The following is a 20,193-nucleotide window of genomic DNA, read 5'->3' as shown; positions in this document are numbered from 1 at the left end:
GGCCTGGAGCAAAACTACAGGCGTCGTTAAAATCCACATAAAATCAGAATTTAACGAATAGAGATAGGAATAAAGTAGTGTGCTCCAAAATAAAAACAAACTAATTTATAAATGGATATATATTTATATATATATATATTTATATAAATTAATATATTCAAAACGTAGTCTCTTGCGTCCTGCATCACGGATTGACTATTTTGATGATGTCATTCTGCACATCAGCTTCTCATCAGATCCCAGGCTGTGCTGTTCTAAATGACTTGATAAATTTAATTGTCACCTCATTTTCAGAAGTTACAAACGGAAATTTTTCATGCATAAAATCTCTCCTAGATATATATATTTAAATGCACAAGATCCGAAGGGATGCGTAATTAAATCTATAAAAATTTATAAAGGGTAATAGAGCACTTTTTGTACTGTACATGAGAACATTTTACTAATTTGTTTTAAACTGTGAAGGTGTTCCTAAAACTTTGTTCTGAGATGTTACATGCTTTTACATACACAGAAGCAGAATAGCATAAACTTGTATATTTTGGACAGTAAATAGTACATCCATAAACAAAATAAGTAGAATGCCTAATTTATAGGAGAACTAAAATAGGGGAGCTAAATGTAATTTTTAAATGGTTTATAAATAACAATAGAGACACATTGTTAAAATGTAGATTATTTTACAATAATGCCCCCGCTACACATCACCAAATACGTCTCCAAGAAGAAAAGGAATGTATTTCCCTTATCCCCTTATTTAAGATATCTAGCATTGTCCTGTTGGAGAGATCTTTTGTATATCTTTTAAAAGGTTGTATTACTATATTGTTTTGTTAGAACGATAAAGATCCCATGCTGAGGTCAACTAAACACTATAGGCCATTCAAAAGGGGAGGGAAAAGTCAATATGTCCCACCCTAACTTCCTGTTTCAGTGGAAACTTTGTGCATTAATTACACTATGCATAATCATAACATAATACAGACAATATACTAATTGTGGGTGGAATGCCACTGTTGACTGATCAGAGAATCCCAGAAACGCAATAATCCAACATATTAAATTAATAAATGTGGATGAAATATGACTTGGCACCAATTGAATCTCATTTATACAAAAGTACATTTTATTTTCACAAATTAAAAATAAAAATCAACAATAAGTCCTATAGAGAGAGAGAACAGTCAAAAGGGAAACACAGATTTTCTAAATCCAACTTGGTTTGTGTTGCTTTCAAATGTTTTCCAGTGTAGGTAATGTCCATACGTTACTGCAGTGTGGGACGCTCAGCATCTGCAATTCTGTCCTTCACAAAAAGCTGTGAAACTATAACTCAGAAGACTGTAAATAGTAAATAAAGCAGGAAATTGCCATATATTTCTGACACATTTACAACTTAAATGAGAATGTAAAAGAAAGAGGAAAAAAAACACAAATTCAATGTTTAAACCTCCTGCTTTCTGAGGAACACCCTAACTGCCTTGTATTTCCAGCAGTCACATCTTTACACCTGTACTGTGCTCTGTTCCACTGTCTCTACTGCTATTCACATATATAATGTCTACATCTACAGCGCACAATGAGAGCAAGAGATTGCAGAGCAGTGTATGAGAATATAAAGTCGAGTGTGTCCTGATGGCAACGACAGAATAGGATAAGACCATTTGAAAGGTAGAAAAAAATGGAATATTACAGACTAAGGAGAAAACAATTAAGACAGTTGGGCAGGAAAAGAGAAACAGAGTCAGAAAATGAAAGTACACACAGGGCATCACTTCCTGTTGAGAGTGCTTGACAAAGGAAGCTCAAAGGAAATAATCAGCAACTGGCTTTTTGGATGGAATGCCTCTTGTTTCTTGTGGAGCGGCTTCAAATATAATGAATTCTTTCTGCAGGTGTTCATCAAGTTCCAAAATTGCAGCCACGTTACCACACCTACGACAAAGAAAAAACAGGGTTACAAATGCCATCAGCTTACAAACCACTGACAAAAAACTGCATGCTATATCAGCCACATCAATGCTAGTTAAATCCAGTCCTCACACCCCCCAATTCAACTCATCAGCTTGTTAGTATGTTATTTACTCTAGCTACTTTTACACGGACACCTTTTGCCTCCATCGGAATGAAACCATTCCGATTAATTAATCCTATCATAGCGTTTACATGAACATTTAATACTGTGATCGGATTGATGTGTGTGTTTATACAGCACAAGCTTCAAATCAGATTTGATCATTTGACATGCATTGCACACATATAGTTTTGCGCTGTTTCAAGATACGCTTCTAATGCATCTATTTCAAGTCATAATTAATAAACTATGAGAACACTTTCAAATCATTCTCAGGGTACGGTGATGTCACACGCTGATATTTCTATGTTGCGCAGCATTAAGACAAACAAGCCTTTTATGGGGAGGGCTGAGGAGTTATGGTGTTTTTTTGGGAGACGTCTAACATTCTTTTGGGGTGCACATGGACTGGAATTGAGAAACACTACATATCGTTTGTGCAGAAAAGATCAATGTTGTACAGGGCATACTTGTACATGTTCAAAAAAAATCAACGTCCATCCCCAGAACATTTCTATCAACGAATCAGATTGCAGGATTAGGTATCAATGTTAGGTTTACGGTCTTTTATACTAGTCCCATTCCAATATTGTTTCCCTCTGATTTTAAGGGTAATGCATATGGTTTAGGTGAGGATGTGTCCAGAGATGTTTATTTGAAAACATTCTGCCTGAGTCACAACACCAACGTACGGATATTATTTTTTTGTTATACTTGTTGTGATAGTAGTCAAGTAAGAAATGATTGACGACGGGCCATTGAATTATATAACCCACACCCAAGGTGCAAACGTGGAGTGCCGTTACACCGCGCGTGTGCATTATTTTCAAATAATTCAAAGGACCAGAGTCAATTATTCCTCTTATACCACAAACATTGCTCTGGTGCCTATTTTTAAGACATTTGAAAAGTTAGGTGTGCTGTTATCAGAAATTAATGCATACCCACGTAACATTTCTCGGCCAATCAAAATACAGCATTCAACAGACCCGTGGTATAATATAGATTAATCTACATATGCGGACGCATGCACGAGGTTGGCAATTTGCATAGAAGACGCCCAAACCAGCGCCATATAAGGGCTTTATACAGCGCTGGTCCACAGAAAATTTAAAGGCAGTTTGTCACCGAAGCAAGAGAGCTAGAAAATTAATCCATGATCATCATATCAGGAAAGTTTAGTTTTGCTTTGCATTTTTGATTTGGGAAGTTTTGCTGTCAGTGCCAGTGTATACACCTGACTAACAGGAATTGGTTAAAAGAATGATATATGAAATGCGATAATGAAGCCATTTAATTTGACTTTACCAAAGACACACATCTTTATCAAAAATTAAACAGACACGATGCCTAGATCAAGCGATTTAGACTTCTCATTACATTACACTACCTTTACATTAGGCAGACGCTTTTATAGATTTTAAAAAGTGAGAAAGCAAAGCGTGAAGATGCGTCATAACGCACATCTTTATGTGTAGAAAAAAAATATTTAGCCAATAGCCTCTTTCACACAGTAATTCTGGTAAATTACCATGAATTTACCAGAATGAATTTACCAGTAAATACAAAAATGTGCTGTTCACACACGCAGTGGCGTTCCGTTATTTTACCAGTAAGACATCATTCACACATCAGTATCAAAATAACGGTAAATTCGTGGAGAAAGCGGTAGTACCTGTAGCACGCGGCGAGCTCAGTGTTGTATTTGTAAACAATCCACGTCGTTCATATCCACGGTCCGTATTTTGTTGTTTTCACGTCTGTGGTAAACAGTCGCGAAGTTGCTCATGACCAAACAACATTGAATGAGACGACGTCAAACCGAAAATGCGTTTTTAACAACACTACTGTTTGGGCTTCACAGAGGGCGTGACGTCGGCAATTCGGCGGTAAGCTGTTTTAAACAACTTTGGTGAAGAAATGTGGACGTAAACTTCAGGTGTGCTCAACTTTCAAGCAGCATGTGTGTGGAAACGTCAGTAAACACTGCGGGGGTAAACGCGTCATCTGTATTAAGGGCTATGATTGGCCCGAAGCTGTCAGCGCGGTCTGACGTCGTCCGTTCTAAATGCCGGTAATCCTATAATTTTCGTTCACACACAGCGCTTACCGGTAAATTACTGGTAATCTTACAACCTGTCTTACTGGTAAATTGGGAGCACTGATTTACCGGAAAGGTTCTGTTCACACATGACATGTTAACAGCAATTTACCAGTAAATTACCAGTAAAGACTGTATGTGTGAAAGGGACTAATATAGTAATGTATTATATACTGTATATGACAATATGTAATAATATAGAATGTAGGGGTAAAAGTTTTTGTTGAATCATGATTTTTTTCATTAAACATCTGTACGCACAATTCACGCACAAATTCGTACATACGCATTAGGATGGTCTTTATAATGGGTCAATTTTTTTTAAATGTTCAACTCTCACCTCCTAAATGTGTTAGGATATCAATAAAAACACAATGTGCAAAATTTTGAATTGTTCCTACAATATCTAAAGGTTTCTCAAAGCCTTGAAATCTTCCGAAATCACATATTTTTTGCAAAAACTGTACCATTTAAAAACGCACAACACACATAAAACTTGCTTCTTGGAGGGTAACTTTGTTCCAGTTATTTCAGTCTCTTGATCAGAGTAACCCCTATAGCGGACTTGCTTCGTGGTGCTTCAGCCATTGTCTCAGTGTATATTGTCTAATGTGCTTCATTCACATTGAAGCTTTCTTGCTTTGAAAGACATATCACAACTAAAACAGGAGTTTTAATTGCACGGAGCACCGTCAAATAAGTCCACTGCTGCCACAAGTATATATTATTTAACAATTATACATTATTTAACAATTATACATGCTAGCACAAAGTATCACATAACATGCCAATGTGTTAAACTTCAAAGGTCTTGAGCAACCTCTAAATATGAATTGATATTGAAAAAAATTGCCCAATTTTTAAATTTATTCAAACATATTGGTGGGGTGAGAGCATGAACTTTTAAAAGTTGAAAAATAAGGACCACCCTAGTGCAGATGCTTAGTGAATGAGACCCATCGATCCAGAAACCGAGCTTAAGTGAAAAAAAAATCACATCATACTGAAACCTACATGGAGAGGTTTTATGTGTATTAAATAAAGCGTGTCATCTTAATTATGAGCAAAACTGAACAAACCTGTAGCAGTAATTTGGAGCAGACCACACAGTGAGAACGGTCTCATTGAAGTGCCACTTGTATCCTTCCATGACAAGCTGGTGTGCCCGACAAATCATGTCAATGTCATTGGCAGCATTAAACTGGGCCACAACATCACTGCCAAAAAGATAGCCAGCACCCCTAGGGCTAACACCCCAGCCTGTGGTGTCTGAATCAAAAGAGGGATCAATTCATACAATTAGTTCCTTTCATTAAACACCTAATAGTTTTGGTATAAGTCAAACAAAATCTTCAGAATTACCTTCAGGATCAGACCACAAAAGATCACACATAGGGCCATCATGAGGCACTTCCTGCTTCCTGTCAATAGTTCTAATCTGGTCCAGAGTTTGGATTGAGGGCGAGAGACCTCCATGTACACAAAAGATCTATGGGTTGCAATATAAAACAAAACATTACTGCTGTGTTGAGGTTTTTCCCTTCAACCACTGAGTAAAGTAATGGTTGGGATTAATAAGCGTTATTAATCGTAACATGAAATCTTGGTAATAAAAGTCTATCAACCATCCAAACAAGGACTTACTTTGCCATCAATGATAGCTGAGAGAGACAGGTAGTCGAAGATCTCCGTGCAGTACCTCCATACTGTGACCGAGCCATATTTTCTTAAGCACTCATCATAAAAGCCATAGACTTGTGTGATTTGCCTTGACTCATGGTTCCCTCGGATCAGGGTAATTCTGTCTGGATAGCGCACCTGTAAAGGCACGTTTATAATCAATATCATTCAATTACAAAATAAATTTACTAGAGATGGGCACTCGTAGCCAAGTACTCGAATGTGAAGTACTTGAATATAACTAAAAAACAGACTCGGGTACAAAATGTGCAGTGCTGTCACAAGTTCAAAGCACCATCGTTTCATATTTAAACATCAAGGGTCGATTTCCCGGATAGAGCTTAACCTAGTCCCAGACTAAAATGCATGTATGAGCTGCCATAATTCAAAGAACACATATCAGTCCTATTGTTCTGTCTCAAAATGCACACCAGTATTGTTTTTTGTAAGGTTTGTTTGTAAAAACTACTTAAATGTCCCAATATAACTAAGGCCTAGTCCTGGATTAATCTAAACCCCGTCCAGGAAACCACCCCCAATAACATACAAAAGGGCGACACAAACATAACATCTTATACTGATGCAAGCAGAGTTGAAAGGACGACACAGCTAACTGCTAAAATGATAGCTACAGATGAAATGCTTTTTATTAATGTTGAAAATTCTATGTGCTTTGATCGGTCTTGTTTTAAAGGGGACATTTCAAAAGACTTTTTAAAGATGTTAAATAAATATTTGGTGTCCCCAGAGTATGTATGTGCAGCTGTAGCTCAAAATACCATAATTTATTACAACAAATTGACACTTTTTAGGTGTGAGCAAAAATGTGCTGTTTTTAGGTGTGTCCCTTAAAATGCAAATGAGCTGATCTCTGCACTAAATGGTTGGATAGTGCAGATTAAGGGGCAGTATTATCCCCTTCTGACATCACAATGGGAGCCACATTTCAATGAGCTATTTTTTCACAGGCTTGCAGAAAATGGTTTACCAAAACTAAGTTACTGGGTTGGTCTTTTACACATTTTCTAGGTTGATAGAAGCACTGGGGACCCAATTATAGCACTTCAACATGGAAAAAGTCAGATTTTCATGATATGTCCCCTTTAAAGCACACTGTTATCGCTATTGAGTGAATCCGCAATGCGAGACACTTTTTGGCCAGAGCATAACTTAAAAGTTCAAGTTTACTTGCATAGATAGACTGTTTTCCTAATCCCACTCCCACGGAATTTCTGACCATTACCACCCGCTCCCACAACATGCCCTTATCACTCCCTCAATGTCTGTATTCACTCCCGCACACATCCAGAATTACCTTAAGAGCAAGAAGTAACAGAAAAGTCTCAACACTGTAAAAGCCTCGGTCCACAAAATCTCCCATGAAGAGGTAGTTTGTTTCTGGAACATCTCCTCCTACCTGAAGTTAATAAACATTGATTTAAATAAACCATTAAAACACTAAATGCAAACAAAAAAAATTAATCACTCATAAATCACTAAGTTAAATAAACATTTTTAAGTGTGAGAACTCAGACTTACTCTAAACAACTCCTTCAAATCATAAAACTGCCCATGGATGTCACCACACACCTAAGAGAAGAAAAGAGCATTAAAACATTCATATGCATGATTAAATTAATATTTATATTATTAGAATAGAAGTCAAATGTGCCAACACAAACTCAAATCAAATACTTACTGTTACTGGAGAGTCCACTCTTTGTACATTACTCTCTTCAACTAGAATCTCTCTGTAACACATTAGCGTTGAATACATTTATCCTCAAAATCAAAATGCTTTAAATATTTTATTATTATATTAGTCCCACAAATGATTCAGTTTGAGATATTACCTGGCTTTGGCACACAGGGCTTTCACCTCATTTTCCTTGATGAGCTCACATCTCCGTAGCTGGTCGATCTGTCTGTCTAGATCACTCATGTCACTCATTTTTCCACACTCGAAACCACTGAATACAGCCGGTGTAGTAATAACAATCCTTCTTCGTGCAAACCAAACACAAACTTCTTCACAGACACCAGATGAAGAGATGCGGAGAAATGGTGGGCAAATCTTGGGTCAGCAACCTGTTTGGTGTAAAGAATACAGCAGACTGTCACGAGCACACCCAATACGTAGTAAAGAACATGATGTCATACAATTTTATCCGTCCAAAACAATAATCAGTGGTTTGGGTAGGTCAACATTAGTCACCAACAATGATGTCACATTACACATCTAACAAATGCAAAAGCTGTTTTTTAACATTCTACACGGCAATGATTATTTTAGGCTTAGTTATCTTTTAAAGAAAATACTTGTTAAAAGATGGACTTACAAAGCGTTTACAATTATATTAATAAAATGAAGTAAAATCACGTTTTTTACTTTTACTTTAGGATAACAGAAAATGACCAAAACTAGCAATTTGTTAAAACTGACTACGCAAAATTTAACCAAGTTAGATTTTAGTCATATGAAAGTAACTAAAAGGCAAACTTACTAACTTTAAGTGGACTTTAATCATATTCGGCTGACATTTCATTTCAGTGTCGACACCACTCGAGTGTTTGAACAGCTTTTAAATAATGGGTGTAAAAATGTAATTTAAAAAGACCGTTAGTTAAACAACTAACATAAATGTTTTATCTATAAGATATAGTTACTTTAAATGTAAAAAACTCAAAACTATGTTCTATATCAGAACCAACATGATAAGAGTAATTTGACTAGCACAAGTTTTCTGAAAACTCAATTAATAAACAAGCGCCAAATAACATTAACCAACACATCACCGTCCCGACAATCCTTCATTTCCAAGTTATTAAAAATCTTAACGTCAAACTCGACCGCGACGATACGGAATTAGCTGAGCTAACTAAGCTAGCACGAGCAGCTAAAGGCCTGAAAAAAATCAGCTCTTCTCTCCCGACATCTGATCAAATTACACGTCCAATGTATAATCTTTTACCGCTCAAACCACAAGAGGGTTAAAGAAACCAACAAGCGACACCTACCTTATTTCACGTCTTTAAAAGATATGTAAAAACTTGTACAATTCAAAAAATATAACGCAAGCATAACGCCATTTCAGGTCCTCTACCCGGTTCATCAGCCTTTTCTCCCACCACCCTCTACCGGCGTCGTCGAGCGCCTCCCTTTTGGAAAGCAAGACATGTGTGACCGCCAGGCGGCTCTCTGCTGCCCTCTAGCGGCAGCCCACCATACATGACCGACAGCGGCTCTCTGCTGCCCTCTAGCGGCAGCCCACCATACATGACCGACAGCGGCTCTCTGCTGCCTTCTAGCGGCAGCCCACCATACATGACCGACAGCGGCTCTCTGCTGCCCTCTAGCGGCGGACTGAAATACACACATATCCGCTCGTGGCTCTCCGTCGCCTCTAGCGGTCATAGAGATGGCTTATCACAATTGTTCATGTAGTAACAGAGACGAGTCTTGTAATGAAAAATGATAAATTCTTTATTGATATAGATATATAAATATGTACATCGTCATACTTCATATTTCCTTACTTCAACTGCATTATATTAAGATTACCCACACATGAAATAGAAAGTCACAACTTCACACTTCTTTACTGAGAGAACAAAAAAGATTCTAATCAAATTGAAGAAGTTAAATAAAATGTTGTGTAACCCAAATGGTGTAACTAAGCTCAGGCGTAAGACTTCTGCAATAGCACAACTTCTCAAAATATAAAACAGTACACAAAGTGCCTTAGTAAGAAAAAAAAAACAACAAATATTAAACAGATGAAAAGTGCATCTCTGCATCCAAATATAATTACATGATGACACGCATTACTTCTTTACAGGTGCTTTGAGTTTGCTTTTGAGTTCTGCCATCATCAAAGGACTGCCCATACTGCACAAAACAAAACATAGACAAAAATAAATAAATATTTACATCAAATAGTCACAGTAAAAGCTGAAATATACATGTTAATGTAAATATAACTTATATTATAAGCCTTACCCAGGATGCTTTGGGGGTGTCCATTTGGGTTTAAGTGAAGCTTGCTCTTGTTTGACAGAATTTTCTGTTTGTGCAACTGATTTTGACTAAGTAAAGAAAAACGTAAATGATGTAAATCACAAGAATAATATAGAGATGAATCTGTATTGTAGATTATGCATCAACACTGCCATGTGTTCATTTACACTCAAAAACGGTTTGTCTATATACTGTACCTCCACCTGTAGTCTGCTCTCTGCCTTTCCCTCTTCTCTTACTTTCTGGCCAAACTCTGTTTTTCTCAGTTTGGGCAGCTCACCAATCACTTTTGAACAATAAAAGAGATTAGCTAATATGTTTAAGCATATTTTGAATTATAGTTTGCATTAATATTGCTATGGTGGGACTACAACTGTAAACTGTTTACTGATTTTTACATTTTCTGATTTGGGTTTTTTGTGTGTTTTACATTGTGTCCTCATGTAAAGCTGCTTTGCGACAGTGTAACTGTGAAAGGTGCTATACAAATAAATGTGAATTAAATTATACTATAATACAATAATTTATACCCTCGCGGAGCTGCAATGTCCTGATCTAAATTTACCTGGGAGTTTAATTCCAATGACCCCTTTACTTTGTATAGAAACGCCAACTCCATGACCCGCCTTTAACAGGCCACATGGTGGAGGCTTTTGAAGAGACGGTTCTGTTGAGGTCTTGTTTATGAGCTTTCTGGGGTCTTTTGGTGGTCGAGTTAGGGGATTCTTCAGAGCAATTCTAGACTTCTGAACACTAAAGTCCAAAGATGTTTGCTGTGAATGGAAAAACGTGCTGTTACTCAAAGAGGTCATTTTAAGATGCATCCTTATTTACTCAATAAAATGTTTAACATTACCTGTATATCTAAATCAACAGTTGCTGACCCGTCTACCAGGGATTCTTCTTCTTCCGTTTTAACCTCTGGAAGATCTTTGCTCGTGTTATCAAATGTTTTCAGCCCCGGTTGATCAGTTTCAATTTTTTCATCATGACAAGAGAATGGTGTTTCTCCAACTGTATCCCTTTCTTTCTGCTCACAACCTGCATCAGCTGGTTCAAATTCTGGACAGAAAACATCATGCTCATCCTTTTGCATCTCGACGGTTTCACAAATCACCGTTTCCACCTTCATTTGTACCAAACTCTGATCTGCATCTCCTAACATTTCCTTTTCTCCCTCCAACAATAAGGCACCTGCTGGCAAACATTCTGCTGGCTTTTGAAATTCTGCATCACAAGGTGTTTCTTGTATGCATTTATTTTCTGTCTCTATCAGTTCTTTCATAACTTGATTTATTATTTTTTCTACGTCCTCTACAGTGGTATCCAATGAATGTGTTTCACTTAACAGTCCGACCTCTGTCTTGATGTTCTCTGTGTATCTCTCTGATTTCCCCTGCAAATATTGGGTTTCCTCCAGAACCTCTGACTTCAATAATTCAGTTTTTGCTTCTGCAGGATCTGGTGAATCCTCTACAAGTTCTGTTCGATTGACGTCACGCTCTGAAGCTTCACATGTATCTTGATTTAGTGATTCACTGATAGTTTCCATTGTTGCTTGAGACAGTATGCCTTCTTTTTCTATGTTCAGCTCAAGAATCTCATTGTCTGCTTCACTGCCTGTCATCAAGACTTCTCCTTTATCTTCTGAATCAGTCTCTGTTTTCATGGTTTCACCAATCTGCTCACTTCTTAATTCAACACATTCAATAAGAGAACACTTGGCCATTTCCTGAAGTGTCTGAATTTGTTTTGCACCAATTTCTAAGGATAACATTGGAGTTTCAAACTCAGCTGCTTTCACAAACGTTTCATTTAAGGGTTCATATTGGGTCATATCAGAGCTTTGTGAATGATCTTCTGCTGGAATGTGCAGCTCGCTTATGTTGGCCTTCATCTCCTCAAAAGATCCTAAAGATGTTGCGACTGCAGTAATTTGGTCCAAATCCCCTGAATTTACTAATCCGATCGCTGGTCTGTTACTTGGTTCTTGAGGGAGGTCACAGACAGTAAGGTCTGAATGATTTTCTGTTTCAGGAGAATCCTGTTTTAATAAATCTGACTGCAGGGGGTCCTCTGATGCATCAAAAATTTCATCTGCTACTTCATTTACAGATGTAGATGTTTTCAGCCCTATTTCATTGTGTGCAATGCTATCATCAAATATTTCTTTTGAACCCCCTGACGGTGTTTCTACTGACTCTAATAGAGATTGTGTTTGGATTTCATGGGCTTCCTTCTCACCGAAAACATTTGTAGTTGGTAATTCACCAGCGTCCAGACACTTTTGTTGTTCATCTTCTTCAATGTTTTCATCCGGCTCACTTGTAGCACTAGTTCCAGGTATCTCAACCACATTTTTAGAAATGTCATCTATTACTTGTCTTTCTGGTGTCTGTATCCCCTCATTTTCTAAAATGTTTGGGTATTCATCCAATAAACTGAGCCTTTTATTCTCAAGAGGCTTCAAAAGGTCTTCCTCATCCTGTGTTAAACTCCCCAGACTGGAAGGCAGCCCTTCATCTTTCACTAGTGACTCAGTTTCTTTGTCCTCAACACTCTCAGTTTTCTCCTGATCCGTATAAATGATTTGCTCTTCTTTATCAAATACATATTTAACTACGTTTTCCCCGAGAAGGTCTCTGGCATCTTCTGCAATCCTGATGTTTTCTGTCTCTTCATACTCCATCTTATTCATCAGCGTTTTCTGATCTACATCTTGGACAGATTGGTCGGTAACTTCTGTGTCATCTAAAGCTTCTGTCCTCATTACACCCTCTTCACCATCATCTTCATTATAATGATCAAAATCTTCTTTTCCATCTTTCTGTTCAGTGTCCTCAGTTTCTTTTAGCTCTTGCTTACGTTCACAACTATCTAACTCAATATTTGCCCTATGCTTGATGGATATAGCAACTTCTTTTTCAATATGTGCTTCATCTTTTGTTTGTTTTTCTTCATTTTCATAATTCACCTGAACATCTAAATCTATCGCTTCATCTGTTTGCTTGTCATCGGTTTTGCAATGGTTACTTTCTGTAATTGTGGTGTCTGTTTCACTTAACAGTCCGACCTCTGTCTTGATGTTCTCAGTGTATCTCTCTGATTTCCCCTGCAAATATTGGGTTTCCTCCAGAACCTCTGACTTCAATAATTCAGTTTTTGCTTCTGCAGGATCTGGTGAATCCTCTACAAGTTCTGTTCGATTGACGTCATGCTCTGAAGATTCATATTTATCTTGATTTAGTGATTCACTGATAGTTTCCATTGTTGCTTGAGACAGTATGCCTTCTTTTTCTATGTTCAGCTCAAGAATCTCATTGTTTGCTTCACTGCCTGTCATCAAGACTTCTCCTTTATCTTCTGAATCAGTCTCTGTTTTCATGGTTTCACCAATCTGCTCACTTCTTAATTCAACACATTCCTTGAGAGAACACTTGGCCATTTCCTGAAGTGTCTGAATTGGTTTTGCACCAATTTCTAAGGATAACATTGGAGTTTCAAACTCAGTTGCTTTCACAAACGTGTCATTTAAGGGTTCATATTGGGTCATATCAGAGCTTTGTAACCGATCTTCTGGTTGAATGTGCAGCTCGCTTATGTTGGCCTTCATCTCCTCAAAAGATCCTAAAGATGTTGCGACTGCAGTAATTTGGTCCAAATCCCCTGAATTCACTAATCCGATCGCTGGTCTGTTACTTGGTTCTTGAGGGAGGTCACAGACAGTAAGGTCTGAATGATTTTCTGTTTCAGGAGAATCCTGTTTTAATAAATCTGACTGCAGGGTGTCCTCTGATGCATCACAAATTTCATCTACTGCTTCATGTACCGATGTTTTCAGCCCTATGTCATTGTGTGCAATGCTATCATCAAATATTTCTTTTGAACCCCCTGACGGTGTTTCTACTGACTCTAATAGAGATTGTGTTTGGATTTCTCCCAGCATCTGCTCATGGGCTTCCTTCTCACCAAAAATTTCTGTAGTTGGCAAGTCACCAGCGTCCAGACACTTTTGTTGTTCATCTTCTTCAATGTTTTCATTCGGCTCACTTGTAGCACTAGTTCCAGGTATCTCAACCACATTTTTAAAAATGTCATCTATTACTTGTTTTTCTGGTGTCTGTTCCCCCTCATTTTCTGAAATGTTTGGGTATTCGTCCAATAAACTGAGCCTTTTATTCTCAAGAGGCTTCAAAAGGTCTTCCTCATCCTGTGTTAAACTCCCCAGACTGGAAGGCAGCCCTTCATCTTTCACTAGTGACTCAGTTTCTTTGTCCTCAACACTCTCAGTTTTCTCCTGATCCGTATAAATGATTTGCTCTTCTTTATCAAATACATATTTAACTACGTTTTCCCCGAGAAGGTCTCTGGCATCTTCTGCAATCCTGATGTTTTCTGTCTCTTCATACTCCATCTTACTCATCAGCGTTTTCTGATCTACATCTTGGACAGATTGGTTGGTAACTTCTGTGTCATCTAAAGCTTCTGTCCTCATTACACCCTCTTCACCATCATCTTCATTATAATGATCAAAATCTTCTTTTCCATCTTTCTGTTCAGTGTCCTCAGTTTCTTTTAGCTCTTGCTTACGTTCACAACTATCTAACTCAATTTTTGCCCTATGCTTCTTGATGGATATAGCAACTTCTTTTTCAATATGTGCTTCATCTTTTGTTTGTTTTTCTTCATTTTCATAATTCACCTGAACATCTAAAGCTATTGCTTCATCTGTTTGCTTGTCATCGGTTTTGCAATGGTTACTTTCTGTAATTGTGGTATCAACACGGAGTTCATTATTGTCCTCCTGGACCACATCAGTTTTTTCCCATTCAACTGTGGCAACATGATATCTGGCCTCTGCTGGATTATATTTTGTTTCTTCCTTATGTTTCTCAGCATCAATCTCCTTTACTGGCCTGTCAGTATTTTTTGCTGTATTCCTGTTGACAGTATCTGCTCTAGAATTAACACTTTGGTTTCCATTATCAGTGACTTCCGGGCTAAGATATCTTGCAACAGCCCCTGACAGATAACCCTACATAAGCAAAACAATTCAAAAGGTTAAATTACTCAATAAACTATAAGATACCTGTGTCCTTGTAACACTTATTATTTTAAAAGCCAGAAAAATCAAATAGACTATTAAAAATATATATAAGGCGAAATATAACGTATTAAACTCGGATAATTTATCGAATTTATGTGCATTTTACTGTCATTCATGCCCTGTCTGTGAAATCCAGGCTAAGTATCAGTATACAACTAAGTTTCAAAGTTTGAATTTCCTCATTGTTTTCACATTGCCTTTAATCTTACACAGTCAGTATTAAAGATAGCAATTTTTTATAGTCACATAATGCGTTATTTAGGATGATTTTGTGTACAAAACAGCAAATAAAAAAAAAGACTTTAGCTGGGTTTTCACAGACAGGGTCGCATTTATTCTCATAAGGATAACATTTGAAAGAAATGACTCACCCAAACTGTCCAAATAGTGCGACCAATACGGTTTACAGAGCCGTCAGAAGTGTCCATTGCCGATGATAAAGTGTTGACAAACTAATAAACCCTTTAAAGTTTTGGCGTCGATGTCTGAACCACGCGGATTTTTTCTTTAAATCATCTCAATTGATTAGGCGTTTTAACCCACGCAAGCACAACTATTTTAGTCATTAATATCCTTAATGCGTAATGCTGCTCATGTTTGTTTAGTTCATGTCGTTCATATGTCCGTTTTAATAAGGAAGACGATGGTGTGAATCATAACACAAGCCAAAGCAAGCGCAGAAGCACTGAGTTGGTTTGTGGTGAGAAAGATAAATGCAGCGTCAAAGGGCCTGTGACATTCAACCACATCATTTCGACAAACACTTCTCTAAATTACAGGTTGTGCATCAAAACATCCACATATAAAACATCTATCTGTCACCCAGTCTGTAAAAAAAAATGCATTTTTTGTGATTTATTGTTTTTTACATTATTTTCTAAAATCATCCAACGTAATGTAAAGAACATGAATATTTAATCTTGATATGTTTAATACTAACTAGATTTTTTTTAGGCATACCTAAACTTTTAATATATTAGATATTTTATTAAAGTGTGTGTGCGCGCGCGTGCGTGCGTGAACACACGTTGCATTGAGCCTATGTGTGCTTATTTAAATAAGTGTTGTGGTTGAGGTTTGACACAACTCATGAAAAATAGTCACAGTGCTACTTCATATTCTTTCTCACGGACGCATTACAAAAAACTCATATCATAGCTTGCTTTGTAAATGGTTTATTTAATTACAATACCTGATGACAGATATGCTTTAAAATATGTAGTGTTTGGTAGTGTTTTTATTCGTTGTGCGTTATGTAATTAGTAGTAAAAGAAAATATAGATTTTATGAAATAAATAAATATAACAACTTAAGTTGTATCCAGTAAAGATGTGGCGTCAGGTCTGAGTACATTTCTAAAAAAAAAAAAAGGTTGCCGGTTTGATGATCCATTAGAAAAATCTGTCATCTACAGGCTCTGCAAAACAAAAAACAAAAAAATACAAAAATGAAATTGAGAAATGCATTTCTGTTATGTAAATGTTTTATTTTTATTTAAACATTTACAGTTATGCCTTTTGTCAGACGCAACTTATAACAAGGTATACTTTTTTTAAACCCATGACCTTTGTGCTGCTAATGCAATGCTCTACCACTAAGCTACACAGTAGCACTTACAATGACACATATTAGCATAAATTCAACATCAGTCTTTGACTTGCCAATGCTAATGTTGTAATATTTGTATTACCCAATATTAAATCTGCATCTTAAATCAGCCACCATAAAGGTGGGCCACACATTTGTGCAATGAATCTGTCCTAGGCCACTAATATAACTTGATGGTTTATTTTATGTAACTCTATCAACAAATGTGTAAAAAGTACTATTTAAATAATGTAAAAGAATGAATGCTAGTCATTTCGTGTGGTGGATGCCATTGTGGTTTTATTTGACTATACAAGCATTGCACATGCAAACTATCTTGTACAAAAACAACACTGAATTGTAAGACATCAGTTACCTGTCCATGTAAGGTATGCAGGCAAGCTCAGTGCAGGATGTTTGATCTCCACAGTCACTCTTAGATGCTCTCGCTTATCAGTCAAACTCACTCTGTTAATACAAGATGGATCCACTTCCGTGTCCTCGTCTGGTTCATTCTTTTCCATATACTCCTTTTCCTCAGGCGTTTGGTCATTTTTTACTGATCTCAGTCCATCCACACATTCTTTTATTTTGTATTCTGCATTCAGGTCTGCAGCAGGTGGCCTGATTTCTGTACAATAAGGCAAACATATACCATCATAAACCCATGTTATCAGAAAAATAGTGCACAATGAGAGCTGTTTGTCTAGTAAACCAGGTGTTTGATGGCATAAACTTACTATCAGTGTGTCCACCTCTGCAACTTTCCTTTTGTCCTACGGATCTCACCACAGCACAAACACTCCTAAGCTCTGGTTTCCCCTCACTGTTTATTTTTTCTCTCTCTTTTGACAAAAGTTGAAAGAACATTTTGCCACCAGCAGCCCAGAGCAGTTCAGCATTTGGGTTTCCTCCAATAAGAAGGATGGAGAATATTCTGACACCATCACTGCCCCGGTGTACTGACAAAGAAGAGGGTATGGAGGGAGCAACTGAGAGACAAAACAGAGAATTAAGGTGTAAAATACATCTTTACAGCAAACGATTATGATTGACACTTACACATTGATTAGTCTTTTGTGTGCCAGTTTACCAATAAGAGTATTCCTCCAAACTCTCTCGATTGGCTTCATAAGTGAGCAGTGCAATATTCTGCAGATGATTTCATCTCCCCTCATCGTCTCATCCACCTCCTTCAAGAATGCATTTGCCCGAAATGTCCTGGGCAGAGTTTGTAAAGGGCCCCAAAGCTCATCTCCTTCCTTTATTTCCACCTTGCTTTCCTCTCCCTCCTCAGCCACATTCCCCTTTACATGCAGCCATTTGACAGAGATTTCAGGTGGGTAGAAACCTGTTATTTCACAGGCAAGTGTTAGGGGTCTCCCCTCAATGCATGGAGAAGGAGAGGAGGTAATTTCTGAAACCGTAGGTTTTTTAATGAACCCTTGGGAGGAAAAATAAATGTGTTTACATTCTATTCTTGAACTTTATTATGCTATGCTCCGAATACAGTATTAGCATATTTAAAAAAATCTATATGAATTAGGACACATTACGAAACAAACATTTCAGAAAATAGTTAGCAAAATTGTTTTCACATGACATGAGGTCGTTTTTAGGAGTGGGATCCAATTTCACCTCCGACAATTTTTAGTTAGCAGTTGTAATTTAATTTTATGTTTGAATGAATTTATCCTATATAAATAATGACCAAAAATACAAAAAGTATCTTGTAATTTTGGTTTTCTTTGTTAACCTAGAAAAATCAAGTTGAGTGCATTGCATTTTATTCCAACCAGTGGATACATTGCATACCACTGGTTTACTCACCTCTGGTTTCCCGTGTGATGGGCAGCTTGAGGGCCATGTGGTGAACGGTAACCCACACTCTGGTCTCTCCTCTTTCCAGCTCTGCTTTGGGAAGCCTGCACTGGCTCATTGCGGAAAAGAAACCTTCGGCATCAGGCCGAGGCGCGGCCAGAGCTGGAGGGATAGACACTGGGCAAAGCTCCCCTCCTTCACAGAACCAGCGAAAAGTGATGATGTCTGGATGAAAGTGAGTGGCCTGGGCTGTCAGCGTCACAACACCTGAGCATAGGATCTGTTAATGCCAATCTCATATTATTATGCATTTTTATATGTTCTAAAATATTGTATATTATCTCTATATGATACCTCGTTCCTCATTCGGCTCTGAGAATTGGATCTCCGAAATTTCAGGGGGTGCTAAACAAAAAAGCCAATAGAAGCTTTAACAATGAAAAATTTACATTTAAAATTAATCATTAAAAAATCCACTTTTACTTATTTTATACAGTAAACGAGAATCTAATGTTAAACACTGGAAAGAATAGTGAGGGGTTACAAATATTAAAGAAAAGTACAGTTATCTTTGTAATAAAGTATGCTTCGTTTATATTCATAAAAAATAATTTCATTATAATATAATTAAGTTGAATATGAAGTGATAGATTAGACCTCAACAAGCCCTCTGACCTAGAATAGTAAACTTATCAGATACTCTCTCTGCCACAGTCTTGTCTTTGCCCTTATATGAGATCCGGCATTTAAAGACTGCTCCCTTGTGAATGGACAGATTGGGTATAAAGGTGAGGGAGGAGAAGAGCTGTTTGTTTGAAGCAGAGGATGAGCGCAGTGGCAGCTGAGTGTGGAGTTTGTAATATCCTGCAGCAGTAGAGGTCAGCAGAGGACCTTTATCAGATGCCTCAGACACACAAGAGCTGCGAGACGTGTAGGCTGCCGAACGGAAAGAACAACATTTTTTCACACCTGACAACAGGGTTAGAGAGAGAGAGAATTAGACACACACACTCAGATTGAGACAGACTGCTAGTTTATGATTATGGAAGGTAAAGGAACAGTATGTAGGATTGTGGACAAAACTGGTATTGCAATCACAAAACTTGTGGCTAAAACAGGTACTGCAATCACACAACTGGTGGCCAATACTCAAAATGACAACATAAACATCAGTTGAGGGCTGCAACTCCACTTTTTAAACGACAATATCCTGGCCAGAACACTGTTGTCAGTGATATAAGTATTTGAAATGAAAATGATTTCTTAATGTCTAGTGACATATCAGGGCCATTTTATGATTCATTGATATACATTTCTTACATACTGTTCCTTTAATCATTTGCATAACTTGTGTAACATCCTTTGTGTAAAACGCAACCCTTGTAACGCTTTGGAACCTTGTTATTATGTGCGTTTGTCCCCATTTGTGACATAAAAACTGTGCTGAAACAATGCATTTCATTAGGAAAAGTTGATGGATCTACACACGAATAACATTTACATTTATTGGTATTTAGGCATTTGAGAGACACTTTTATTCAAATCAAACATACAACATTTCAACAACTATATGAAAATTTCTCTGTCCACAAACAGAGATTCACTGCAAAGAAATTACTTAGTATTTTTTGTATTGTTTTCGGTACAAATATCTACTGTCTTAAGAAAATCTAGATTTTAGAAAAAAAAATATTGGTGCGAAGCCCTATTGTTTTTGCTAGATTTTTTTTGGGACACTTTTGGGCACTTTGGGTGCCTTAACATACTCGAAAACTCTTGAAATTTGGCACAGATGTCAGAGCTGT

At 37.3% G+C, this 20,193-nt stretch overlaps 3 protein-coding genes across 5 annotated transcripts in view; all 3 read right to left on the bottom strand.

The window, feature by feature from the left end:
* Positions 1–1,103: 1,103 nt before the first annotated feature.
* Positions 1,104–9,034, bottom strand: ppp4cb (protein phosphatase 4, catalytic subunit b). Its single transcript, XM_055175443.2, has 9 exons — positions 8,874–9,034; positions 7,709–7,943; positions 7,555–7,606; positions 7,395–7,445; positions 7,171–7,272; positions 5,820–5,993; positions 5,538–5,664; positions 5,255–5,444; positions 1,104–1,935 (listed from the first exon to the last, which is right to left on the bottom strand). The coding sequence occupies exons 2-9, from the start codon at positions 7,804–7,806 to the stop codon at positions 1,806–1,808; spliced, it is 924 nt and encodes a 307-aa protein (XP_055031418.1). The 5' UTR covers positions 7,807–7,943; positions 8,874–9,034; the 3' UTR covers positions 1,104–1,805.
* Positions 9,035–9,315: 281 nt separating this feature from the next.
* LOC129420490 (uncharacterized) lies at positions 9,316–15,993 on the bottom strand. Its single transcript, XM_073866546.1, has 6 exons — positions 15,352–15,993; positions 10,730–14,908; positions 10,439–10,646; positions 10,071–10,159; positions 9,856–9,941; positions 9,316–9,744 (listed from the first exon to the last, which is right to left on the bottom strand). Exons 1-6 carry the CDS (start codon positions 15,406–15,408, stop codon positions 9,681–9,683), a joined length of 4,683 nt encoding a protein of 1,560 aa, XP_073722647.1. The 5' UTR covers positions 15,409–15,993; the 3' UTR covers positions 9,316–9,680.
* Positions 15,994–16,139: 146 nt separating this feature from the next.
* The window catches only part of LOC129420488 (uncharacterized), a 31,210-nt gene continuing 27,156 nt past the window's right edge, over positions 16,140–20,193 (bottom strand). For all 3 annotated transcript variants that reach the window (XM_055175439.2, XM_055175440.2, XM_055175441.2), the window contains exons 7-13: positions 19,064–19,357; positions 18,743–18,793; positions 18,398–18,655; positions 17,661–18,011; positions 17,308–17,559; positions 16,944–17,198; positions 16,140–16,397 (exon numbers count right to left, since the gene is read on the bottom strand). In XM_055175439.2, coding sequence (XP_055031414.2) covers positions 16,372–16,397; positions 16,944–17,198; positions 17,308–17,559; positions 17,661–18,011; positions 18,398–18,655; positions 18,743–18,793; positions 19,064–19,357 — 1,487 coding nt within the window. In that variant the 3' untranslated portion in view covers positions 16,140–16,371. The remainder of the gene's footprint in view (positions 16,398–16,943; positions 17,199–17,307; positions 17,560–17,660; positions 18,012–18,397; positions 18,656–18,742; positions 18,794–19,063; positions 19,358–20,193) is intronic.

The sequence above is a fragment of the Misgurnus anguillicaudatus genome, chromosome 4, assembly GCF_027580225.2.
Source record: "Misgurnus anguillicaudatus chromosome 4, ASM2758022v2, whole genome shotgun sequence".
NCBI lineage: Eukaryota > Metazoa > Chordata > Actinopteri > Cypriniformes > Cobitidae > Misgurnus > Misgurnus anguillicaudatus.
The sequence above is the reverse complement of the archived record's forward strand: the minus strand, read 5'-3'. Positions and strand labels throughout refer to the sequence as shown.